Raw genomic sequence first — 27314 nt, 5'->3', positions numbered from 1 at the left:
TGGTGCCTTATTATTGTCTGCTATAAAGTATCCTCCTGAGATGGGATAAAACAATATGGTAGAAAGAAGGTGAACCATTCACACTTTGGAAAATTTCAACTTTATTGTTCAAACATGAGAACTATGGACATTCTAAATCAAGCAGAAGCAAATTATGCCAGCAGTTAAACATGAATCCTACTCAAGAACATGTTCCATTGGTAGTTTTGATTAAACTCTCTACTCTGATGTAACTGTTCTCTCTTCCATTTCAAAAATAAGAGTACCTTTTAATCAGTCTTTGCTAAACAGGAGCTATTGCTATTCAATGGAGAAGGTGGCCACCATTTCCCCTGCGTTGTCTCTACTACGTAATCAGTCCCTAATGACTTGACTCTCTTCCCATAAAAATCCCTGTGTCCTAAAGTCATGGCATGCTCTATTTCATGGTCACTTGTAGAGCACAGCAGCACTGTGCCCATCAAGAAAATAGTGTGCTAACTGCAATAAGCATGATGACTACCATCATGGTTTTGTTATTCTCTGTCCATCTCCATGGCCTCTAAATCAGACAATCTTTAATCTGAAAAGGAAGTGTCCTTATTCTTCCAGGAAATTGGATGAATGCTCCTCAGCTAATGAAGTCAGCCCTGTCATCTGACTCTTTCCCAGAGACCACAGTGAAAGGCCTGTAGGGAAGGCACATGAAGAGATTTCAAAGTTCAGGTTGAAGTCATAAAAACTAGGCTTTTTTTTTTTCTTTGGAGACAGGGACTCGCTCTGTCACCCAAGCTGGAGTACAAATGGCAAGATCAGAGCTCACTGCTCAAACTCTCAAACTCCTGGGCTTGAGCAATCCTCTTGTCTTGGCCACTCGAGTAGCTGGAACTACAGACACATGCCAAGGGCTTGGCTTTTTTATTTTGTACAGATGGGCCTTGCTACGTAGCCCACGCTGATCTTGATCTCCTGGCATCAAGTGACCCTCCTGTCTTGGCTTTCTATTGTGCTGAGATTATAGGCATGAACCACTGCACCTGGCCTTTCAAACCCAAATAATTACATTTTTAATAACCCGATCATAACAGACCATTTCCACGTGTCCTTGCACCCTTTATACACATCATATTATCAGGTTCAACAGATTTTGACTTGTTAGCCTTGGCACACACCATCCATTTGTGTGGTTTCACCAAAGACGAATGTTTTGATGTCTACTGATTTGGTAGGTCTTGATACAGCCTGTGCCATAGATAGTATATTTAAATGATTTCTTTCTAGTATGGACTCTTGGATGTTGATTAATGCTAGAACTCATGATAGAGTTTGCCAAACTCAGTTTGTAAGGACTCTCTCATGAATGCTTCTCTGATGCTGTACAAGCCACGAGCTGTGCCTAAAGACCTTACCGCACACACGGCATTTGTAAGGTTTCTCTCCAGTATGGATTCTCTGATGATTTGCAAGGTGTGAATTCTGAGTGAAGACTTTGCCACACTCATTACATTTGTAAGGTTTCTCTCCAGTATGAATTTTCTGATGTCGTGCAAGGTGTGAAACTTGAGTGAAGACTTTGCCACATTCATGACATTTGTAAGGTTTCTCTCCATTATGATTTCTCTGATGAACTGTTAGGGAGAACTTGTGCCTAAAAGCCTTGTCACATTCTTTACATTTGTAAGGTTTCTCTCCAGTGTGGATTAACAGATGGGTGGTGAGGCTTGAATGCCCACTAAATTCTTTACCACATTTATTACATTTGTAAAGTTTCTCTCCTGTATGAATTCTCCAATGTTGTGCTAGGTATGAACTGCTACTATAAACCTTGCCACATTCGTTACATTTATGAGGTTTCTCTCCAGTATGAATTTTCTGATGTCGTACAAGGTATGTAATACGACTGAAGACCTTGCCACACTCATTACATTTGTGAGGACTCTCTCCAGTATGCAGTTTCTCATGTCGTGCAAGGTATGCAATTCGATTGAAGAGCTTGCCACATTCTTTACATTTGTAAGGTTTCTCTCCTGGACGAATTCTCCAGTGTTCTGCAAGGCCTGACTTGTACCTAAAGGCTTTACCACACTGATGACATCTGTTAGGTTTATCTGCAGTGTGGATTACTTGATGATTAGGAAGGCTTGAAGACACTCTGAAGACTTTGCCCTGCTCATTACATTCGTAAGGTTTTCTCCTAATGTGTGCTTTCGGTTCTTGTGACAGCAATGGAAAATCAACAAAATCATTCCTGTGTTTATAAAAAATGTGGGTTTTGACCCCAGAATAAATTATTTGAAGTGGTGAAACTGAAGAACTGTGGCTGATGAACTTTTCAACTTGATTACATTCATAAATCTTCCCTTCACCTTGAAATATCTCCAGTTCTGGCAGAGGTAACTGAAAGGTTAATCCAAGCTGATTTGTAATAGGCTTGTTTCTTGCTTTGCTTCTCACTGCACAGCACCTCCCTAGGAAAGCAAGTAAAGAGTATAATTTGAACCCATGGTTCTGGCATGTTTAGACCCTGACGGAGGGACTGGAATCTGCCTCATCTGACTTAGACACTGGAAGAAATATCAGCATACTTCGTATTATCACACTGGCAGTGGAGAAAACCCAAAAGGTGGGGTGAAGCACTGAGCAGTGGGGAATCTGCAGGAGTCAGGTGAGTTTGAGAGGGATTATGAGCAGAAAAATACAACAAAAATTGAAAGCTTCTGGCCGGGCGCGGTGGCTCAAGCCTGTAATCCCAGCACTTTGGGAGGCCGAGACGGGCGGATCACGAGGTCAGGAGATCGAGACCATCCTGGCTAACACGGTGAAACCCCGTCTCTACTAAAAAATACAAAAAAAAAAAAAAAAAACTAGCCGGGCGAGGTGGCGGGCGCCTGTAGTCCCAGCTACTCGGAGGCTGAGGCAGGAGAATGGCATAAACCCGGGAGGCGGAGGTTGCAGTGAGCTGAGAACCAGCCACTGCACTCCAGCCCAGGCAACAGAGCGAGACTCCGTCTCAAAAAAAAAAAAAAAAAATTGAAAGCTTCTAAGAAAAAGCAGGATGAGCCTCTCAGGGAAAATAAGACACTTAAGAGCAGCTGCATAGGCCAGGTGTGGTGGCTGTAATCCCAGCACTTTGGAAGGGCGAGGTGGGTGGATCACTTGAAGTCAGGAGTTCGAGACCAGCCTGGCCAACATTGTGAAACCCCGTCTCCACCTAAAAATACAAAAATTAGCCAGGTATGGTGGCGTGTGCCTGTAATCCCAGCTACTCAGGAAGTTGAGGCAGGAGAACTGCTTGAACCTGGGAGGTAGAGGTTGTGGTGGGCTGAGACGGTGCCACTGCACTCCAGCCTGAGTGACAGAATGAGACTACGTTTCCAAAAAACAAAAAAACCGGGTGCAGTGGCTCACGCCTGTAATCACAGCACTTTGAGAGGCCGAGGCAGGTGGATCATGAGGTCAGGAGTTCAAGACCAGCCTGACCAACATGATGAAACCCTGACTCTACTAAAAATACAAAAAAAAAAAAAAAAAAAAAAAAAATTAGCCGGGTGTGATGATGGTGTGTATGCCTGTAATCCTAGCTACTCAGCAGGCTGAGGCAGGAGAAGAATCACTTGAACCCGGCAGGCGGAGGTTGCAGTGAGCCGAGATCATGCCACTGCATGCTGCGCTCCACCTTGGTGACAGAGTGAGACTTCATCTCAAAATAAATAAATAAATTTAAAAAAAAAAAGGAAAATTAGAAAATATCTTGATATAAAAGAAAATATAAATATAACACAGCAGAACTCATGAAATGCAACAAAAATAGTGCTGGAAGGGATACTGTCATGATGTACGCATACATGAGAAATAAACAAATGGCTGGGTGGCTCCCACCTGTAATCCCAGCACTTTGGGAGGCTGAGGTGGGAGGATCTCTTGAAGAAAGGAGCTGCAGACCAGCCTAGGCAACAAAGTGAGACCCCTTATCTCTAAACAAAATAAATAAAATAAAATCCATTCCTGTTTTAATTAGTGAGGCACAGTGTCGTGTGCTTGTAGTCCCAACTACTCGGGAGGCTAAAGGGAGATCATCACTGGATCCCAGGATCTATACTCATGCCGCTGCACTCAAGCCTAAGTGACGCAGTGAGACCCTATCTCTTAAAAAATAAATAACTAAACTAGAATAAAATAACATATAAAAAAACCTAACTTTATACCTCAACAAAGAAAAACATGAACATGGCTGGGCGCAGTGGCTTATGCCTATAATCCCAGCACTTTGGGAGGCCGAGGCGGGCAGACTGCCTGAACTCAGGATTTCGCGACTAGCCTGAGCAACACGATGTAGCCTCATCTCTGCTAAAATTTAAAAAATTAGCCGGGCATGGTGGCATGCGCCCGTAGTCCCAGCTACTTGGGAGGTTGAGGCAGGAGAATTGCTTGAACCTAAGAGGCGGAGGTTGCAGTGAGCCGAGACCATACCACTGCACTCCAGCCTGGGTGACATCTAAAAAAAAAAAGAAAAAGAAAAAAATGAACTCAAAGATAGCAGAAAGAAAAAATAAAGGTTAGAAAACAAAGGAAACAGCAGAGAAGCACTAGAGAAAGTCAGGAAAGTAAGAGTTCACACTTTGAATAAGACTGACAAACCCTTACCTAGATGAACTAGAAAAAAGAAACATGAAGTATACGACCAAAAAACTACAATTAGAAAGGTAAAAGAGGACATTACAAACAAGTCTATACAAATAAAAATGGAAGTTAAATGAGACTCAACAATCACATAACAAAAAATAGGATAACCAAGAAAAAAATGGATAAATTTGTAGATAGCCACCACTTACCAAGACTTAACGATGAAGAAGTAGAAAATCTAAACACACCAGTAACAAATAAGAAGACCGAATCAGTTATCAAATACCTACCAACTAAAACAGCAATGGACCAGATGACTTCAGTGTAAAATTCTATCAAATACTCAAAAAGATTTAACACCAATCCTCCTCAAAACGTGCCATAAGGTTGACGAGGAGAACCACTTCTATACTCATTCAGTGAGGCCGGTGTTACCTTGAAAGCAGAGGCGAAGGCCCTAAAGAAAACCGCAGAGCAGGCCGGGCACGGTGGCTCACACCTGTAATCCCAGCACTTAGGGAGGCTGAGGCAGGCAGATCACCTGAAGTCAGGAGTTCAAGACCAGCTTGGCCAACATAGTGAAACCCTGTCTCTATTGAAAATATAAAAGTTACCCGGGTATGGTGGCAGATACCTGTAGTCTCAGCTACTTGGGAGGTTGAGAGAGAAGAATCACTTGAGCCCAGGAGGCGGAGGCTGCAGTGAGCCGAGATCACACCACTGTACTCCAGCTTGGGCCACAGAGTGAGACTCCATCTTAAAACAAAACAAAACAAAACTGCAGAGCAATATTACTGATTAATCTAATGCAAAAATCCTCAACAAAATGGTAGCAAAATAAATTCAGCAGCATAGTAAAATGGATCACACCTCATGACCAAGCAAAATTTATTTCAGGAATGCAAGAAGGATGCAACTTTGGAACATCAGTCCATGTAAAACCCCACAATAACAGAATAAAGAAAAAGAAATCCATGCAATAATCTCAGCTGATGCAGAAAAACATTTGAAAAACCTCAGCAATCATTATGATAAAAACACTCGCCAGGCATGGGGGCTCATGCCTATGATCCAAATACTTTGGAAGGCCAAGATGGGGGGATCACTTGAGCTCAGGAATTCCAGACCGGCCTGGCTAACATAGTGAAACGCCACCTCTACAAAAAATACAAAAATCTGCTAAGCGTGTGGCCTGTGGTCACAGCTATTCAGGAGGTTGAGGTGGGAGGACCGTTTGAGCCTGGGAGGTGGAGGTTGCAGTGAGCCGAGATCGAGATCATGACAGCAAGAGACACCCCCTCAAAAGAAAAAGAAAACAACACTCCACACACTAGGAATACAAGGAACCTACTTAATAGAGGCCATATATAAAAAGTCGAAAGGTAACATACTCAATATTGAAAGAATGAAAGCTTTTCCTTTATAATTACGGGGGGGGGGGAAAGCCGCTGGGATTCTTTTTTTTATTTAATTGAGGGCTTCCGGGATCCAGGTCTTTCTTGACTTTTTGATCTTACGTCATCTAAGTGCAGTGGTACCCACTTGTGCTTATTAGCTCTCTTTCATTGACTACTGACTGGGCGCACATCCGTTATTTCTATTCAGAATACCTCCCTTGGTATCCAGGGAGGACACGTCCCAGGCTCCTCTGTGTGGTGTTGATACACACATACGTTGGTTTTTGTCCGCAGTTCCTGGCTCATAACTCCCACAGCCCTTGCTACAGTCTTTGGTTATGTTGGCTTAGGCCTTCTCTGCAGGCCTTAAGAAAAATAACCTCTCCAACCTTCTCCTCCTCTCCTTTCACCTGCTCTAAGGCAGGACTCTAGGGGCACCTTTCTGATTGCTGGTCTTAAGACCTCCCCAGAGAGGGTCCTGCTGTATACCCTGGGGGAAGGAATGCTGATGTCATAAAGCCTCCATGAAAACCCAAGAGGATTAGGTTCCAAGAGCTTCAGGATACCGGAACACATGGCAGTTTCCTGGAGAGTGGCACGCCCAGGGAGGGCATGGAAGCTCCACAGTTCTTCTCCCATACCTGTCCCATACATCTCTTCATTTGTATCATCTGCAATATCCTTCATGATAAACTGGTAAACGTCAGTGTTTCTGTGAGTTCTATGAGTTGCTCCAACAAATTAATTGGGCCCAAAGAGGGGACTGTGGAAACCTCAACTGGAAGCCAGCTGGTCAGAAGTTCTGGGGACCCAGACTTGCAACTTGTGGGAAGTGAGGCAAGTCTTGGAGACTGAGCCCTAAACCTGTGGGACCCGGCCCTATCTCCAGGTAGTGTTGGAAGTGAGTTGGAGGACACCCAGCTGCTGTCTGCTGCTTGGTGTATGGGGAAAAACCCCCACACCTTTGGTCAGAGAAGGCTTCCTCTGTGTTGATAACTGCGGTGGTGTGAGAGCAGAGGAAAAACATGGTTTGCGAGTTTTGTGCTAAAAAACCCTGAGATATCAAAATGTATGATGCTCAAGTCCCTTACTATTGGTCTTCATATCCATGGTTTCTGTATCTACAGATAGAGAAAGCCCAGAAAGACCAGGCCATGGTTAGAAGCATGGAACTGTCAGCACCAACCACCATCCTCCAGGAAGGGTACAGGGGCTGGAGACTGAGTTAATATCAATCATGCCTATGTAATGAAGCCTCCATAAAAATTCCTGAGAGCTTTCAAATGCTGAACACATGCGGTGGGACTGGAGGATGGCACAGCAGTGAATCTCCCCACATGCCTGCCCTGTGAACCTCCTCATCCGGCTGTCCATCTGTATCCTTGGAAACATCCTTCATCATGAAGCAATGAACATAACGAAGTGTTTCACTGAGTTTTGTGAGCCACCCTAGCAAAGTAACCAAACAGAAGAAGGGGGTCAAGGGAACCCTGACTTGTGGCTGGTCAGGTGGAAAGGTGACTACCCACTACTGGCAACTGGTGGCTTAGGTGGGGGACAGGCTTGGGAACTCAACCCTTAGCCTGTGGGATGCAACTCTAACTCAGGTAGACAGTGTCACGAATGAATTGCAGGAAACCCCAGAACTGGTTTTTGGTGGGGAGAAATCTCCACACATTTTGGTGACCAGAAATGAAGCATTCTGTGCCAAGCAGCATGTGAGAGTAGGAAAATCACTGACTTTTTCCCACCTCAAACAGACCTGAACAGGCAAAGAGGGCTTGAAACAGCTCTATGCAGTTTCCAGGCCCCAGAAGCAAAAGACAACAACCTATGTTTTCCCATCTCCCCATCAGGTCTTCCCAGTACAGGAAATGGGGGGATCATGAATAGGTCAAGGAGGCAGGTCTATGCAGACCTCAGCTCTGATGTATAAGGACAGAGAACTGAGCAACAGATAAAATCCCACACAGAAAGAGACCACAGGGGAAAGAGACTCCTTTGAAACGGCACTCTCTTTGCCCCTCAGAATCAAAGAACTAAAGAGTTGGCCGGGCACGGTGGCTCAAGCCTGTAATCCCAGCACTTTGGGAGGCCGAGACGGGCGGATCACGAGGTCAGGAGATCGAGACCATCCTGGCTAACACGGTGAAACCCCGTCTCTACTAAAAAATACAAAAAACTAGCCGGGCGAGGTGGCGGGCGCCTGTAGTCCCAGCTACTCGGGAGGCTGAGGCAGGAGAATGGCATAAACCCGGGAGGCAGAGCTTGCAGTGAGCTGAGATCCGGCCACTGCACTCCAGCCTGGGCGACAGAGCAAGACTACGTCTCAAAAAAAAAAAAAAAAAAAAGGTGACAGAAGCCACATGACAGGATATTGTCCATCATGATAAAAGACTTTGCTTTTGCTTCTGTTTGGGCTGCAGTAACACTGGAGGGCAAAACCATAAAACCAGGCCGGGCGCGGTGGCTCAAGCCTGTAATCCCAGCACTTTGGGAGGCTGAGACAGGTGGATCACGAGGTCAGGAGATCGAAACCATCCTGGCTAACACGGTGAAACCCCGTCTCTACTAAAAAATACAAAAAACTAGCCGGGTGAGGTGGCGGGCGCCTGTAGTCCTAGCTACTCTGGAGGCTGAGGCAGGAGAATGGCGTAAACCCGGGAGGCGAAGCTTGCAGTGAGCTGAGATCCGGCCACTGCACTCCAGCCCGGGCGACAGAGCGAGACTCCGTCTCAAAAAAAAAAAACAAACCATAAAACTATTACACATCTAAACGAAAGGGTGGGCTGGGCGCAGTGGCTGACACCATAATCCCAGCACTTTGGGAGGCCGAGGTGGGCAGCTCATGAGGTAAAGAAATTGAGACCATCCTGGCTAACAAGGTGAAATCCCGTCTCTACTAAAAATACAAAAATTAGCTGGGCATGGTGGCGCGCACCTGTAATCCCAGCTACTTGGGAGGCTGAGGCAGGGGAATCACTTGAACCCAGGAGGCAGAGGTTGCAGTAAGCAGAGATCGCGCCACTGCACTCCAGCCTAGAGACAGAGTGAGACTCTATTTCTAAATAAATAAATAAATAAGCAAACAACTAAATAAAGGACATGGTGATAGGTGCAGGTAAAGAAAGATTTCTCTTAAGAACTCAAAGGATTTAAACTCCTATTTCTCCACACAATTCTCCCACTTACAGAGAGTTTCCCAAACACTATTTAACAGTATGGCTCTGGTAGGCATGGGGCACATGCCTGTAATCACATCACTTTGGGAGGCCAAAGCAGGAGGACTGCTGAAGCCCAGGGGTTCAAGGCTGCAATGAGCTATGATGGCCACTGCACTCCAGTGTGGGGGACAGAGACTGTCTCAAAAAAAAAAAAAAAAAAAGTGTGGCTTCCGCTCTGTCCATCTGAGCTCTTACCTGTGTTGATATCTTTGATACCTTCCCACCTAACCGGATTTTTTGCTACTTTCATTTCATTCTCCACAGTCCAGGGCTCTGTCCTTTGCTTCATCATGGAGATAATACTCAGATCAGGAAGACATATTCCTGTTTATAAAAGAAAGAATCAAGATGTGCTGTGATGTCTCCAAAATCCAAGCCCTCTGTTTAGGCAGGAGAGACGATATTAAAAATTAATCCTTTTACGCCAGTTAGAATGGCGATCATTAAAAAGTCAGGAAACAACAGATGCTGGAGACAATGTGGAGAAACAGGAACACTTTTACACTGTTGGTGGGAGTGTAAATTAGTTTGACCATTGTGGAAGACAGTGTGGCGATTCCTCAAGGATCTAGAATCAGAAATACCATTTGACCCAGCAATCCCATTACTGGGTATATACTCAAAGGATTATAAGTCATTCTACTATAAATTAAAAAAAAAAAAAAAAAAAAACTAATCAAGAATTCCAGAAAAACGTTTCACAAGTTCACCCACATACTGTCTCCTTCTGAATGCTTAGGGAATCCTGTAATAATTGGATATCGAACTCTCTTCCAAGAACTACAGAATCAAAAGCACAGGGGTAGAACTGGGTATTTTAAAAGTTTGTCATAAGGTTTTACGCACACTTAAGCCCAGGTACCAACCCAAAGGTGCATCATGAAGGAGACAGAAGATCTGAAGAAAGGGGGCATTTCAAGTCCAGAAAGCATACGGGAGCTTTTCATTTCTGAGTCAATAGGCTTTCTTTTTTTTTGAGATAGAATCTTGCTCTGTTGTCCAGGCTGGAGTGCAGTGGCATGATCTCAGCTCACTGCAACCTCTGCCTCCTGGGTTCAAGCAATTCTCTTGCCTCAACCTCCCGTGTAGCTGAGATTACAGGCATATGCCGACAGGCCTGGCTAATTTTTGTATTTTTAGTAGAGATGGGGTTTCATTATGTCGGTCAGATTGGTCTCGAACTCCTGACCTCAAGCAATCCACCCACCTCGGCCTCCCAAAGTGCTGGGATTAGAGGCATGGCCACTGCGCCCAGCCAAGTCAACAGGGTTTCAATCTCAGTCAAGCAATGCAGGGGCTCCCAAGAGGCACACAAGGGAAAATGCAGAGATACTAAGGGCAGACCCCAGCTTCTGAGGGGCATTATCCTTACCCAGGGAGACCAGGTTCCTGTAGTTCTCCAACATCACATCCCTGTATAAAGCCTTCTGCACAGGGTCCAGGCATTTCCACTCCTCCTGGGAGAATTCTATGGCCACGTCCCTGAATGTCAAGTGTCCCTAAAATGAAAGATGTATTTGACCAACAGGGTATAGAGAGAGTAATTATGTTCACACAAAACGAGAAGAGGGTTGTAAGGATTCACTCAACTGAAGTGCTGACGTGAACATTCTGACATATCCACATTAAGGTATTTTTGAGCTAGTTATGCGTCTGTGATTGAGTTTTATTATACTTTTCCACAAAAAGTTATGATAGTCTTTAAAGCAGTGTAGATTTTCCATTCAGTATCTACCTGAGCTAGAATACAAGTTCTCTGAAGACACCAACTACTTGTATTCTAGCTCAGGTAGATAATGCATATCAGTTGGTGTGTTGAACATAATACCTAACACTTCTATAGAGATAACTGTGGGTTAATTTTGTGTCTGGGCATGAGAATCAAACCTAAAGCATCAAACTGTTAAGTAACAGATCAGCGTCAAAAGTAAACTGACAATTACCTAACTGAGTCAAGTTAAGTTCATGAACAAAAACCTAAATCTGCATAAAAGGTCATTATATATGCATATACACATATCCTCCTCGTAATACATTACTATTTTTACTGCCATTAACTCATTAATGTGATAGTGTAGAACACATTTTTTTTTTTGACAGAGTCTCCGGTCTGTCACCCAGGCTGGAGTGCAGTGGCGCGATCTCCGCTCACTGCAACCTCTGCCTCCCAGATTCAAGTAATTCTCCTGCCTCAGCCTCCCAAGCAGCTAGGATTACAGGCATGCACTACCATACCTGGCTAATTTTTATATTTTTAGTAGAGACAGGGTTTCACCAAACCCCGGTTGGCCAGGCTGGTCTTGAACTCCTGACCTCATGCGAGCCACCCTTCTCGGCCTCCCAAAACACTGGGATTACAGGCGTGAGCCCCGTTCCCGGCCCAATAGTGTAGAACATTCATAAGGTCATGGAAAGTATTTCAGATGTAATTTCAACTGTTCAAAAATATAAATATTTTGGTTTTGAGATGGAGTTTTGCTCTTGCTGCCCAGGCTCAAGTGCGATGGTGCGATCTCAGTTCACCACAACCTCTGCCTGCCAGGTTCAAGGGATTCTCCTGCCTAGCCTCCCGAGTAGCTAGGATTACAGGTATGCGCCACCACGCCCGGCTAATCTTGTATTTTTAGTAGGGACAGCATTTCTCCATTGGTCAGGTTGGTCTCAAACTCCTGACCTCAGGTGATATGCCCACCTCAGCCTTCCAAAGTGCTGGGATTACAGGCGTGAGCCAACACGCATGGCCAAAAGTATTGGCTCACGCCTGTAATCCCACCACTTTGGGAGGCCGAGGCGGGTGGATCATGGGGTCAAGAGACCAAGACCATCCTGGCCAACACGATGAAACCCCATCTCTACTAAAAATATAACAATTAGCTGGGTGTGGCGGCGCACGCCTGTAGTCCCAGCTACTCAGGAGGCTGAGGCAGGAGAATCACTTGAACCCAGGAGGCGGAGGCTGCAGTGAGCCATGATCACGCCACTGCACTTCAGTCTGGGCGACAGAGAGAGACTCTGTTTCAAGAAAATAAAAAATAAAATTAAAATTAAAAAATTCTTACAAAATGATGTTGTACCTTAACTATAGGCTTGCTTATCCATGCACTCATGCAAACACATCACAGGTACACACACACACTTAGCTTATAAAGTAATAAACATACACACTTTACATATCAAATGAAATAAAGAGTTGTCTCTCAATGACTATTTTTTAGATGACATTTGTCATCTTTTTTAAAAAAAAATTCTTAGAGACCAGGTCTTGCTATGTTGTTCAGGTTGGGGTGCAGTGAATAATCACAGCACAGTACAGCTTTGAACTCCTGATCTCAAATGATCCTCCCTCCTCAGCCTCCCAAGAAACTGGGACTAATGGTGCACATACGGCCTGGCAGTCATTATTATTATTTTTTTTTTTTTTTTTTTTTTTTTTTTTTGAGGCGGAGTCTCGCTCTGTCGCCCAGACTGGAGTGCAGTGGCTCAATCTCCGCTCACTGCAAGCTCCGCCTCCCGGGTTCACGCCATTCTCCTGCCTCAGCCTCCTGAGTAGCTGGGACTACAGGCGCCCGCCACCTCGCCCGGCTAGTTTTTTTGTATTTTTAGTAGAGACGGGGTTTCACCATGTTAGCCAGGATGGTCTCGATCTCCTGACTTCGTGATCCGCCCGTCTCGGCCTCCCAAAGTGCTGGGATTACAGGCTTGAGCCACCGCGCCCGGCCTATTATTTTTACTAATGTATATTTCAGCATGTTTGCAACAATAAAAATGTATAAATAGTACTCAGTTTACTTTATAAACATTACTGTATATTAAGCTATTAAAAAAAAAGTAGACTGGCTGGGCGCAGTGGCTCACGCCTATAATCCCAACACTTTGGGAGGCTGAGGCAGGCAGATCACCTGAGGTCAGGAGTTTGAGACCAGCCTGGCCAATATGGTGAAACTCCGTCTCTACTAAAAACGCAAAAATTAGCTAGGCCTGATGGTGGGCGCCTGTAATCCCAGCTACTCGGGAGGCTGAGGTAGGAGAATTGTTTGAACCCAGGAGATGGAGGTTGCACTGAGCCGAGATCACATCACTGCACTCTAGCGTAGACAAAAGAGTGAGACTCCATCTCAAAAAAAAAAAAAAGGAGATCATGAAAAAAACAAAGAAACTTGAATTCCAGTCACAAATACCTATTTTCAAAAACATAAATAGAATATGTTTTAAAATGTATGTGAGGTCTCACTATATTGCCCAGGGTGGTCTCAAACTTAAGAGATCCTCCCATCTCAGCCTCCCAAGAAGCTCAAGAAGCTCAAATTACAGGCTTATACTACTACACTAACCCATTGCTTTGTCCATTAAAATTTAGATTATTCTCTACAGTGAGAATTACAAACCACTGCTCAAATTGAAATCAGAGAAGACACAAACGGAAAAATATCCCATGCTCATGGATGAGAAGAATCAATATAATTAAAATGATCATACTGCCCAAACAATTTACAGACTGAATGCTAATCCTAACGACGTTCTTTGCAGAACTAGAAAAAACTATTTTAAAATTCATATGCAACCAAAAAAGAGCCTGAATAGCCAAGGCAATCCTAAGCAAAAAGAACAAAGCTGGAGGCATCAAGTTATCCAACTTCAAACTATACCACAAGGCTACAATAACCAAAACAATATGGTACTGGTACAAAAACAGGCACAAAGACCAATGGAACAGAATAGTCAGCTCAGAAATAAGGCCGCACATCTACGACCATCTGATCTTTGACAAAGCTGACAAAAACAAGCAATGGGGAAAAGACTCCCTATTTCATAAATGGTGCTGGATAACCGGCTAGCCACGTGCAGAAGATTGAAGCTGGACGCCTTCCTTACACGATACACAACAATCAACTCAAGATGGATTAAAGACTTCAATGTAAGGGCCGGGCGCGGTGGCTCAAGCCTGTAATCCCAGCACTTTGGGAGGCCGAGACAGGCGGATCACAAGGTCAGGAGATCGAGACCATCCTGGCTAACACGGTGAAACCCCGTCTCTACTAAAAAAATACAAAAAAAAAAAACTAGCCGGGCGAGGTGGCGGGCGCCTGTAGTCCCAGCTACTCGGGAGGCTGAGGCGGGAGAATGGCGTAAACCCGGGAGGCGGAGCTTGCAGTGAGCTGAGATCCGGCCACTGCACTCCAGCCTGGGTGACAGAGCAAGACTTCGTCTCAAAAAAAAAAAAAAAAAAAAAAGACTTCAATGTAAAACCTAAAACTATAAAAACCTTGGAAGACAACTCAGATGATACCATCCTGGACACAGGAATGGGCAAAGATTTCACGACAAAGACACCAAAAGCAATCGTAACAAAAACAACAATTGACAAGCGGTATCCAATTAACTTTAAGAGCTTCTGCACAGCAAAACAAACTATCAACAGAGCGAGCAAACAACCTACAGAATGGGAGAAAATTTTTGCAAACTATGCGTCTAACAAAGGTCTACTCTCCAGCATCTATAAGGAACTTCAACAAATTTCAGAGAGAAAAACAACCCCATTAAAAAGTGGGCAAAGGGCCAGGTGCAGTGACTCATGCTTATAATCCCAGCACTTTGGGACGCCGAGGCAGGTGGATCACCTGAGGTCAGAAGTTGCGAGACCCGCCTGGCCACCATGGTGAAACCCCGTCTCTACTAAAAATACAAAAATTAGCTGAGTGTGCTGGCAGGAGCCTGTAATCCCAGCTACTCGGGAGGCTAAGGCAGGAGAATGGCTTGAACTTGGGAGGCAGAAGTTGCAGTGCGCTGAGATCGCGCCATTGCACTCCCTCATGGGCGACAAGAGCGAAATTCCATCTCAAACAAACAAACGAAAAAAGTGGGCAAGGGACATGAACAGACATCTATCGAATGAAGACATACATGTAGCCAACCAGCATATGGAAAAAAAGCTCATTATCACTGATCATTAGAGAAATGCAAATCAAAACCACAATGAGATACCATCTCATTAGTCAGAATGGCTGTTACTAAAAGCCAAAAAAGGCACCATCACGCCTGTAATTCCAGCACTTTGGGAGGCTGAGGTGGGTGGAGATGGTGAAACCACATCTCTACCAAAAATTCAAAAAATTGCCAGGCATAGTGGTAGGCATTTGTGGCCCCAGCTACTCGAGAGGCTGAGGTGGGAGGATCGCTTGAGCCTGGGAGGTAGAGGTTGCAGTGAGCCGAGATTGCACCACTGTACACCAGCTTGGACAACAGAGCGAGACTCTTATCTAAAACAAACAAACAAAAAGGCACAAAAGATTTCCTGATTTTTTATTGCACAATTTACCAGGTACTTGTGCACATTAATACGTGACTTCTGTGGGCAGCTCCTCTAATTCTGGTCCACAGAGAGCTGACAGAGCATCCAGATGTGGCCCCTGAACAATCCCTGCTGCCCAACAGCACTGACACCACAGGACCCTCACCCCATCTCCATCCATGTCTGGTGTGAGCCCTTCCCAGGCCCATGCCCAGGGCAGCCTCTTCCCAAGTTCATGTCACTGGGTCACGAGGGATGGAATCTAAGTGAGATGAGAGGGACTGAGGGAAGGCACGGGTGAGTGTGAGCAAACCTGTCAGGCAGGACGCTTCAGACTCAGAAGATTCTCAACTCCGGTACTCGGCATTTCAGGAAGAAACAAGAAACAGAACAATCAACTGAGAATATCACTTTACCTGAGTAAGTGGCATCCCTGACTCCTTTGCTGTCCTCTTCTGCGCTTCTCCTTCACATAACATGACTCTTTAGAAGTCAATCCTGAATGTCAAAAACATGCTGTTTAGGGTTTAGAATCAACATACTTTCTTCCTGTGCCACAACCACACACATAGGGGAGACCTCACCCTGTGGAAATACAGTCCTCTGCTGCCCACTGCTACAGAGTTGATGCCGGGACAATAAACTCCTACAGGAAGAACAAGAGAGTTTTTGGCCCCTTTCTTCAGAACCCGCTCCCCTCCTGGAGAAGCCCGAGCACACACACTGCAGCAATGGGGAGCTGGACTAAGATTCCCTTCAGGGCACAGACCTGGCTCTGACCAAACCCCATGCAGAGCACAGTACCCCTCACCTCTTTGTGAATCAGAAGCTGAGCTCAGCCTTCTGAAATGAGGACACGGCTTCGGTGCTCAATGCTGGATACAGAATACAGTAAAATTCCTTTATCCAAGGGGATACGTTGCAAAATCCTGAATGAATGGAACTTGGAACAGTACTAAACCCTATCTACTCCATGTAAAGGATGCACGTGACAGATGCTCACTGGCGTATCCAAATTGCCAACATCAATGCTCATGTGCTTGGGGGGCATGTTAAATAAAATAAGGATTACTTAAACAAAACCACTCAGATACCAAAGACTGGATCTGATCAAAAAGACTGCTATTAAAAACAAAACAAAACAAAAAAGAAGACTAACAACGGATTGATGGGCAGACAGAGAATACAGTGCATGGGGTCTATATCCAAGGATTCAACCAATTATAGACTTAAATAATTAAAAAAAAAAAAGGAAGCAACATACCAATATAAAACAGCAATAAAAGAAAAATATAAAATAAAAATAATACAAGAAAACCAGCCAGTATAACAAGTATTTACAGAGCATTTATATTTAATTAGGTATTACAAGTAATCAGATGGTTTACTGTGGGGAAAAGAAAGAGAAATCAGACTGTTACTGTGTCTATGTAGAAAGAAGTAGATATAAGAGACTCGATTTTGTTCTGTACTAAAAAAATTCTTCTGCCTTGAGATGCTGTTAATCTGTAACCCTAGCCCCAACGCTGTGCTTGCAGAGACATGTGCTGTGTTCACTCAAGGCTTAATGGATTTAGGGCTATGCAGGATGTGCTTTGTTGAACAATTGTTTGAAGGCAGTATGCTTGGTAAAAGTCATCGCTATTCTCTAATCTCAAGTACCCAGGGACACAAACACTGCTCTGCCTAGGAAAGCCAGGTATTGTCCAAGGTTTCTCCTCACGTGATAGTCTGAAATATGACCTCGTGGGAAGGGAAAGACCTGACGGCCCCCCAGCCTGACACCCGCCCCCCAGCCTGACACCCATAAAGGGTCTGTGCTGAGGAGGATGAGTGAAAGAGGAAGGCCTCTTTGCAGTTGCGATAAGAGGAAGGCATCTGTTTCCTGCTCGTCCCTGGGCAATGGAATGTCTCAGTGTGTGTTCCATTTACTGAGATAGGAGAAAACCACCTTAGGGCTGGAGGTGAGACATGCTAGTGGCAATGCTGCTCTTTAATGCACCGAGATGTTTATGTATGTGCACATCAAAGCACAGCACCTTTTTCTTAAGATTGTTTATGACACAGAGACATTTGTTCACATGTTTTCCTGCTGACCCTCTCCCCACCATTACCCTATTGTCCTGCCACATCCCCCTCTCCGAGATGGTAGAGATAGTGATCAATAAATACTGAGGGAACTCAGAGACCAGTGCTGGTGCCGTCCTCCGTATGCTGAGCGCGGTCCCCTGGGCCCCACTTTTCTTTCTCTATACTTTGTCTCTGTGTCTCTTTCTTTTCTCAAGTCTCTCCTTCCACCTGATGAGAAACGCCCACAGGTGTGGAGGGGCAGGCCCCCTTCGGTTTACAGCATATGGGAGGATACAGAGGATGTGCATAGGTTATATGCAAATACAGTCACACATTGCTTAACAACAGGGACATGTTCTGAGAAATGCATTTTCAGACCATTTCATTACAGAGTGAACTTACACAAACCAAGATAGCATAGCCTACTACACATCTGGTATATATAATATAGCTTACTGCTAAAAACCTGTAGGGCATGCTATGTCCTGAATACTATAGTCAACTGTAACAATGCTAAGTACTCGTTAAGTCAAAACATATCTAAATATAGAAGAAGTACAGTAAGGCCAGGCACAGTGGCTCACGCCTGTAATCTTATCACTTTGGGAGACCAAGGCGGGTGGATCATCTGAGGTAGGGAGTTTGAGACCAGCCTGGCCAACATGGGGAAACCCCGTTTCTACTAAAAACACAAAAATTAGCCGGGCATGATGGTGGGTGCCTGTAATCCCAGCTACTCGGGAGGCTGAGGCAGGAGAATCACTTGAACCCAGGAGGCAGAGGTTGCAGTGAGCTAAGATTACACCACTGCAATCCAGCCTGGGTGACAGAGTGAGACTCCGTCTACAAAAAGAAAAAAAAAAAAGAAAAAGAAATACAGTAGTCATTTGGTATAAGAGTTTAAAAAATGGTACACTTGTCTAAGGCACTTACCATGAATGGGGCTCGCAGGACTGGAAATTGCTCTGGGTGAGTCAGTGAGTGATGAATGAATGCGAAGGCCTAGGACATGACTGTACACTACTACAGGCTTTACAAACACTGCACATTTAGGCTACGCTAACTTCACAAAAAAATACTTTTTTCTTCAGTAATAAACCAAGCTTACTTACTGCAACTGTTGTACCGTACAAACTTTTAAATTTAACTTTTTGACCCTTTTGCAACAACAGCTTAAAACACAAACATGCTGTACAGCTATACAAAAATATTTTATCTTTTTACCTTAATTCTCTAAACTTTTTCTTGTTTTCAATTTTTTCACCTTTTTAAACATTTTTGTCAACAACTAAGACACAAACACACACATCAGCCTACGCCTGCACAGGGTCAGGACCATCAGTGTCACCGTCTTCCAGTGCCACATCTTGTCCCACCAGAAAGTCCTCCTATGGTAACAATGGTTTCTCCCAGACGCCTCCTGAAGGACTTGCCTGAAGCTCTCCTTTCAGAATAGTCCACGGTAGTTTGCTTGCTTTGTTTCTTTTGTCTTCCTAAATGTTCTTATGAGCAGATAATGCATCATGGACGTTCCTTTCTATTAATGAAAATCTTTAGGTGTTGGTGCCTATGTTTTCAAACCTTTTAAGGAGCTTGTCAAGGTCTGCAAAACCTTCTGCTATATATTTAACTGTGAATTGCCTTGAGAGTTCTTTCTTTTTCCTCAGTTTCCTATTGGCTCATTCTCTTTCTTTTTTTTTTTTTTTTTTTGAGATGGAGTCTCACTCTGTCGCTCAGGCTGGAGTGCAGTGGCGCGACCCTGGCTCACTGCAACCTCCGCCTCCTGGGTTCGTGATTCTCCTACCTCAGCTTCCCAAGTAGCTGGGACCACAGGCATGTGCCACCACTCCCAACACTACTGACCTCAAGTGATCCACCTGCCTCGGCCTCCCAAAGTACAGGGATTACAGATGTGTGCCACCGCACCCAGCCAGTTCCCTATTCTCTTGCCTCTTCTTCAGCTATGCGTTCCTGTATCAGTTCCAATGACTCATTAACCCATTCCTCATGAACCACCTCTTAGAGATTCTCAATGTCATCCTCCTCCACATCCAGTTAAAGCTGTCTGGTAACACACTAGGTTTGTTTCCCCCAGCATCACCACCAACACTGCACTATGATGTCATGACTGCTCTGAGGTAGCCAGGCAACAGGAATTTTTCAGCTCCAGTGTAATCTTATGGAACCACCATCATAGGCGTGGTCTGTTGTTGACCGAAATGTCCTTATGTGGCACGTGACCGTATTATGCAATTTTATACAAGGGTCTTGCAGATCATCTGATTTGGGTAATCTTGGGGGGGATCTTGGAAGCAAATCCTATGTGATACCGAGGGATGACTGTACAGGGGGACATACTGGACAAAGAGATGATTCAAGTCCTGGACAAAACAGAGTGAGACAGTGAGAGACTACATCATCCTACCAAGAAGAGAAATTTAACACTTACGAATTCTTCATTTCTGGAACTTTCCATGTAATATCCTTGGACTACTAAAACTGTGGTTGACCATGAGTAACTGGAACCTCAGAAAGTACACTGGAAGATAAAGAGCAACTACCGTAGAATCAACTTCAAATATTAATGCTGAGCCCACCCTGAGTATGTGAATGGGAATCTCAGGTAAGAGACTGGAGGCACAAGACGTGTATCTGCACTCCAATGTGAAGCCAGGGGTGAGCTCCACTCAGACGGCGCAAGTCCAGCACACCCCCACCTTCTGGCTCTGCTCTATCCTTGGGTCTTGTTACCAGGATTTAGGTAGTGGACAGCAAAAGAGCAGAAAGAAATATCCAGAGCAGGCAATGTGGACCACAGTGGGTGTGAGGGTGTAGCTGGAGTGTTAAATGTGGGGTGGAGAGGAACACAGAAGCCTCCATGAAGAAGGTAATACCAGAACAAAGACTTGGGGAAGAAATGGTGTTTGTACCTGCAGCTGACAGGCTAGAGATATCCAGGCAGAGGGACAGCCTAGGTGGAAGCCCTGAGTCAGGAGCAACCCTGGCTCCAGGAAAGAGGCCTGTGTGGCTGCAGCAGAGGGAACGGGGGGGGGACACAGGCAGGAGATGAGCTCAGAGAGGTCCTGGGGCACAGATCACACAGGGACAAGGCCGCAAACATTTTCTCCCATACCTCAAAGGAATTTCGGAAACAACAAATTTCCTCACCTGTTTTAGTAAATATGTAATTATTTATGTTAAATTAATGTACTTACAGTCTGGGCGTGGTGCCTCATGCTTGTAATCCCAGCACTTTGGGAGGCCAAGGCGGGCAGATCACAAAGTCAAGAGATCGAGACCATCCTGGCCAGCATGGTGAAACCTCGTCTCTACTAAAAATACAATTAGCCAGGCGTGGTGGTGCATGCCTGTAGTCCCAGCTACTCAGGAGGCTGAGCCAGGAGAATTGCTTGAACCTGGGAGGCGGAGGTTACGCTGAGCCAAGATCATGCCACTGCACTCCAGCTTGACGACAGAGCAAGACTCCATCTCAAAAAAAAAAAAAAAAAAAAAAAACTAATGTACTTACAATGTAATATCTTACATATTTCGAAAATATGACAAGAAGTTCAGCTAAGCCCCAGGAAGTACAGGGTCACTCTCATCTGAGATGTGCAGGACTGCCGGGGAATGCATTTGGGGGAGCTCAGAAAGTGGCACATACGAGGTGGAGATGCCTGTTAGGTGTCCCAGCAGAGAAGTAAGGAGACAACTGAACACAGGTTTCTAGACCTCAGGCCAGAGGTCTGCAGGGGACATGGAGACAGGTAGATGGGGTTCAAAGCCATGAGATGAGATGATAAGGAACGGTAGTGTGTGTGGACAGAGATGAGAAGAGTTTTGAGATCTAAGCCTATTCAACATAGGGAAACCCAGTCTGTACTAAAAAATAAAAAAATTACTTGGGTGTGGTGGTGTGCACCTAGAGTCTCAGCTACTTGGGAGGCTGGGGCAGGAGGACCTCCTGAGGCCAGGAGTTCGAGGCTGCAGGAAGCTATGATTGCACCACGGCACTCCACTCAGGGTGACAGGGTGAGACTCTCTCTTAAAAACAAAAACAAAAATGAAGAAGACCTAAATCACGGAACACTCTCATGTTTAGAGAAGACAGCTTCAGGAGATACCAGCAGAGGAAACTGGTAAGACAAAAATCTGAAACAAAGTAATCAAATAAATTTAGAGCTAAGAAAAAAGAACAGGGAATGATCAGCTGTGCAACATGTTGCTAACTCGAAAAGATGAGGATAGGAAATGCAAAATTGGACTTCGAAACACAGAGGTCACTGGTGCAGTCTGGAAAAAAAAAGGATCAAAGGAATGGTGGAGGTGAAAGCTTAATTGGAAGGGGGTAAATCAAGAACTTGAGGCAAGACTGGAGACAGAGAATATAAACAAGATTTTAGTATACTGTGTTCTCAAATGGAGCATTGAAGAGGGGTACTAACTACAGGGAGAAATGTAATTAATAGAATGTTTTTTGTTTTAATCATGGAGGAGTAGCAAGAAATAAAGACTTCATTCTGTGCCTTTTTTTTTTGAGACAGAGTTTTACTCTTGCCACCCAGGCTGGAGTGCAGTGGTGCGACGTCGGCTCATTGCAACCTCCACCTCTGGGGTTCAAGTGATTCTCCTATCTCAGCCTCCCGACTAGCTGGGAATACAGGTGCACATCACCACGCCCAGCTAATTTTTGTATTTTCAATTTTTGTATTTTTAGTAGAGGTGGGGTTTCAACGTGTTGGCCAGGCTGGTCTGGAAGTCCTAGATGTAAGTGATCTGCCCACCTTGGCCTCCTAAAGTGCTGAGATTACAGGCATGAGCTACTGCACCCAGCCAGCGTGTCTGTGTGTGTTTTCATGGACAATACCTCCATGTGGGTACACTAACCAAAGTAATCCCTTGAAGTAAATATTGGTGATGCCACAGAGAAAGGATGCCACACTGTCCTGAGATTGTGAGTAGGGCTGGCACATGGTGCACAATCGCAGGGTCAGCAACAGCCAGGAGGAGGGACAGACATTTCCAGTTACTACAGATCGCAGGCCCTGAGACAGGTGGGTGGACCAGTTGGAGATCTCTTCCCTTTACTGTTGGAGGTGGAAATGTACACGTGTTTTTTCCCCTGCTGAACAGTTCTCTGGCACACTCCCAGCTGGATGACCTACAATTTAACTCAGTTTGGACAGTATCTACCTGGAGATAGAATCAGATCCCAGTTAAGGACTCAGTCCCACATGACTGCCCCTCACTTCAGACACGGATAAAGTTAATGGTTTCCAAAACCCACTACTCTGTTTTGATTTGCTAGGACGGCTCTTCCATCTATATCCTTTGTCATAACCTTCATAACTGATAGTAAACCTAAGTAAAATTTTCTCTGAGTTCTGGGAACCATTCTACCAAATTAATGTGAGGAGGCCGGGCAAGGTGGCTCAAGCCTGTAATCCCAGCACTTTGGGAGGCCGAGGTGGGCAGATCACCTGAGGTCTCAGGAGTTCAGGACCAGTCAGGCCAACATGGTGAAACCCTGTCACTACTAAAACTACAAAATTAGCCAGGCGTGGTGGCGGGCACCTGTAATCCCAGCTACTCGGGAGGCTGAGGCAGGAAAATCGCTTGAACTCAGCAGGCTAAGGTTGCAGTGAGCCCAGATTTTGAGCCCCTCTCCTCTCCCACAGTTTCTCCCCTTCTTCCCTCTATTCCTTCTCTTCCACCTGATCTGCTCCATCTTGCAATTTTTTTCCTTTTGTTGCTCTTTCTCTCCAATCTTTTGATTGTCTCCAATCTCCATGTATTTCTGCCTCTTTCTTCTCCCATCTGTGCTCCTCCTGCTAAATTCCCTCTTCTCTGTTATGCCCCCTTCTCCCCACTGTCTGGCAACCCCAGATCCCTGGGGTGGTTCTCCCTCTGCTCTCCTTGTCACCGGCTGCCCCCTCTTGCTGTCCCTGCACCACACTGCTCAGTCTGCCCTGGCTCCAAATCCCTCCTCCTCTCCCCAACTTTGTCTGAGGAGCCTCCCGCTTTGCTGCCCTTCTCCCTACCTTGCAGTCCTTCATCTGTCTAGAAATACAACTTTTCTCTACATTTCTCCAGTTGCTTTTCTCTCCCTGCTACTTCCTGGGGTGCTTCTTTCACTTTGCAAATCTCTCACCGTCCCTCTACGTTGCCGTCTTGGTATGGATCTCCTTCATTATTTTCTCTCTAAATTTTTCTGTTTCCTCTACCTCGCTCTCCATCTCTTTCCCTACACATTCACAGGGAGGAGGCTGGAATAAAATGCCCACCTCCTCAAGAGCACAGTTTCCAACGGAAGGAATTTGGGACAGAAGAACACTGGGTGCCCTACGATAGGTCCCGGCCACAGGATCAGGAGAAGCCTTGACTGCGAAGAGGCCTGGAGACAGAAGGGTCCAGCCCAAGGAGGTCTAGGGTGGCAGGCAGATCAGGGGTGGGGTCTGCAGAATCTCCAGGACAGGCAGAGGACGCGGCCCCTCCCGATTTGCGGCTGTGGCACTGCGCCCCAGGGGCCGATAAGGGCGAGGCTTGGGACCCGGAGGGCGTGGATCAGGCTCGCAAGTGGGGACTTTACGTGGCGCGGGGCTGGCGGAAGGGTCACTGAAGGGTTTTGAGCAGGAAAACGACGCGAAAGCAGGTGCCTACGCGGCCCTACGGCAGAACGACCAGGGACAGAACCAGCCCTAGGGCGATTTTAACACACAGGGAAGCGAACCCCGGTATTCTGACCGGACGCGTGAATTTACTCGGGGTGGAGGGAGTGGTGCGGGGATTTCAAGGTCTGTACCGCCCCCCACATCCCGGGTACAGAAGCGTGAGGGCACCGCTAAGCGAACACTTAATCTAAACAAAGGAAAACTCACGCGCCGCAGTTGCGCCATCTCTCCACGCCATCCACTTCCGGGTCTGCAGGCGCCTGCGCGCGGACGGAGAGGCCAGGCCTGGGCGGGGCCAGCGAGGTGGTGGGCGGGGCCTGAATGCTTATGGGGCAGGGCCTGCGCTTCCCTCCTCCTATCTCTGGGCGTGTCTCGGTTTTCCGGAGTTTGCAAGCAACACTTGCCAGTCAGGCTGGAGCCGCTCCGCGGTTTGTGACCTGGCATCTCACTAGGAGGGTCAGCGTCTGTTGTTTGGATCCAGGAAAGTTCCCACAATTAAAATTAAGGAATTCAATTAAAATTTAGAAATGTAATTGAAAACCCTTAAATTGTCTGTGAAAGGAATGCAAACTAAAATACAATATGCAAACTCAGCCTGTGCGGAATGTGTAATTTCATGCTGATGACCCACAGAATGGCATAGAAATCCGCTCCATTTCTGATACCCGTTCATTCTGGAGAATAGAGTTCCAAAGAGTTTCCCAGGGACACCTCTGGGGCGTGGAGGGAAAAGAGCAGTAGAGGCTGGGCGCGGTAGCTCACGCCTGTAATCCCAGCACTTTGGGAGGCCGAGGAGGTCGGATCACTGGAGGTCAGGAATTCGACACCAGCCTGACCAAAACGGAGAAACCCCGCCCCTACTCAAAATACAAAAATTAGCCGGGCGTGATGACACACGCCTATAATCCCAGCTACTTGGGAGACTGCGGCAGGAGAATTGCTTGAACCCGGGAGACGGAGGTTGCAGTGAGCCGAGATCGCCATTGCACTCCAGCCTGGGCGACAAAAGCAAAACTCCATCTAAATAAATAAATAAGCAAAAGCTTTTAAAAGTACATGTAAATTACTTCTTCCTTTCACTTGCTCTATTCCACACTTGAGTTATTTTAAACACCTTTGAAATATGCTTAGGTCAATATTTTCTAAAAAATACTGTAATTTCAGATTCACTTTAGGTGCATTCTGAAAGTAATAAGAAAACATACTTTTTATTTAAAAATTGTAATATCTTAAATCTTGTTTGTTTTCTTTTCTTCAATGTCCTGGGACCTGTAGATAATAAAGCCCTTAAAAATAGTCTTCGGGGCCGGGCCCGGTGGCTCAAGCCTGTAATCCCAGCACTTTGGGAGGCCGAGAAGGGCGGATCACGAGGTCAGGAGATCGAGACCATCCTGGCGAACACGGTGAAACCCCTTCTCTACTAAAAAATACAAAAAACTAGCCGGGCGAGGTGGCGGGCGCCTGTAGTCCCAGCTACTCGGGAGGCTGAGGCAGGAGAATGGCGGGAACCCGGGAGGTGGAGCTTGCAGTGAGCCGAGATCGCGCCACTGCACTCCAGCCTGGGCGACAAAGCGAGACGTCTCAAAAAAAAAAAAAAAAAAAAAAAAAAAAGAATAATTCTGCAGTAATTCTAAGTGTATTTGGTAGGCAGATTATTCTTTTATAGAACCGTGATAGAAGTAAAACTAGATTATCAAATTTTAAATAGCCTTACGTTTGCCGGCAATAATTTTATGGCAATATTTTTGAATTAACAGGTACTAATAAGTATGTTTTTCTGTCATATCTCACCCCACAACTTTTTTTTTCTTAAGACAGAGTCTCACTCTGTCACCCGAGCTGGAGTACAGTGGCACGATCTCAGCTCACTGCAACCTCCACCTCCTGGGTTCAAGCAATTCTCCTGCCTCAGCCTCTTGAGTAGCTGGGATTACAGGTGCGTGCCACCACGCCTGGCTAATTTTTGTATTTTTAGTAGAGATGGGGTTTTGCCATGTTGGCCAATCTGGTCTCGAACTCCTGACCTCAGGTGATCATCTGACCACCTTGGCCTGCAGAGTGCTGAGATTACAGGCGTCAGCCTCTGCACCCGGCCTTATATCCCTGCTTTTGGATCCCTTCATCCATCTTGAAGTATGATCATGTTTAAATATGAAAATGAACATATTTAAAATATTAGCAGGTTAAAATGAGAAGGATATAGTGATGTGTCACAAAGATGGATACGAGATGACGTATCAGCATTTTTTAAAAAATTTTTTCAGACGGAGTCTCGCGCTGTTGCCCAGGCTGGAGGGCTGCGGCGTGACCTCCGCTCACTGCAACCTCCGCCTCTCGGATTTGAGTGATTCTCCTGCCTTAGCCTCCTGAGTAGCTGAGATTACATGCACCTGCCACCACGTGCTTGTAATCTCAAACTTAGCTGCCACCAGCTAATTTTTTGTATTTTTAGTAGAGACGCAGTTTCACCATATTGGCCAGGCTGGTCTCCAACTCCTGACCTCGTGATCCGCCTGCATTGGCCTCCCAAAGCACTGGGATTACAGGCGTGAGCCACCGCACCTGACCCATATCAGCATATTTTACTTCGATTATTATTTTTTTTTTTAGAGGCAGGGTCGCACTGTGATTTCCAGGCTGCATATGAACTCCTGAGCTCAAGAAATCCTCTTGCCTCAGCCTCTTAAGTAGCTGGGACTCCAGGCACACTCCACGGTGCCCTAAGTCAGCATTTTTTTTTTTTTTTTTTTTTTTTTTTGAGATGGAGTCTCCCGCTGTCGCCACTGTTGCCCAGGCTGGAGGGCAGTGGCGTGATCTTGGCTCACTGCAAGCTCCTCTTCCTGGGTTCATGCCATTCTCCTGCCTCAGCCTCCCGAGTAGCTGGGACTACAGGTGCCTGCCACCACGCCTGGCTAATTTTTTGTATTTTTAGTAGAGACGGGGTTTCACCGTATTAGCCAGGATGGTCTCGATCTCCTGACCTCGTGATCCGCCCGCCTCGGCCTCCCAAAGTGCTGGGATTACAGGCGTGAGTCACCGCACGCGGCTAGCATTATTTTTT

At 45.7% G+C, this 27314-nt stretch overlaps 1 protein-coding gene across 5 annotated transcripts; it reads right to left on the bottom strand.

Moving 5' to 3' along the window:
* Positions 1-77: 77 nt before the first annotated feature.
* On the bottom strand, positions 78-24499 carry ZNF766 (zinc finger protein 766). Of its 5 annotated transcripts, none has more exons than XM_030942096.1 (6): positions 24461-24478; positions 20032-20121; positions 15929-16010; positions 10596-10722; positions 9419-9547; positions 78-2447 (listed from the first exon to the last, which is right to left on the bottom strand). In XM_030942096.1, exons 3-6 carry the CDS (start codon positions 15989-15991, stop codon positions 1315-1317), a joined length of 1452 nt encoding a protein of 483 aa, XP_030797956.1. In that variant the 5' UTR covers positions 15992-16010; positions 20032-20121; positions 24461-24478; the 3' UTR covers positions 78-1314. The 5 variants fall into 5 exon arrangements, with proteins under 5 accessions (XP_030797956.1, XP_030797955.1, XP_030797953.1 ...); XM_030942095.1 differs by lacking the exon at positions 24461-24478 and adding an exon at positions 16097-16158 and having other exon boundaries at positions 20032-20099; XM_030942093.1 differs by lacking the exons at positions 20032-20121; positions 24461-24478 and adding exons at positions 16097-16158; positions 16324-16756.
* Positions 24500-27314: the final 2815 nt, after the last annotated feature.

This window comes from Rhinopithecus roxellana, chromosome 12, assembly GCF_007565055.1.
Source record: "Rhinopithecus roxellana isolate Shanxi Qingling chromosome 12, ASM756505v1, whole genome shotgun sequence".
NCBI classification, from domain to species: domain Eukaryota; kingdom Metazoa; phylum Chordata; class Mammalia; order Primates; family Cercopithecidae; genus Rhinopithecus; species Rhinopithecus roxellana.
The sequence above is the reverse complement of the archived record's forward strand: the minus strand, read 5'-3'. Positions and strand labels throughout refer to the sequence as shown.

What these genes read in the sequence shown, in the direction of transcription:
- ZNF766 (XM_030942092.1), bottom strand. Translation starts at nt 15,991, where the DNA reads ATGTTATGTGAAGGAGAAGCGCAGAAGAGGACAGCAAAGGAGTCAGGG. An exon ending in CAGGAACCTGGTCTCCCTGG is followed by an intron (nt 9,548 to 10,595) that starts GTAAGGATAATG and finishes TTTTATAAACAG; the next exon opens with GAATATGTCTTCCTGATCTG. An exon ending in TATCAAAGATATCAACACAG is followed by an intron (nt 2,448 to 9,418) that starts GTAAGAGCTCAG and finishes TTGCTTTCCTAG; the next exon opens with GGAGGTGCTGTGCAGTGAGA.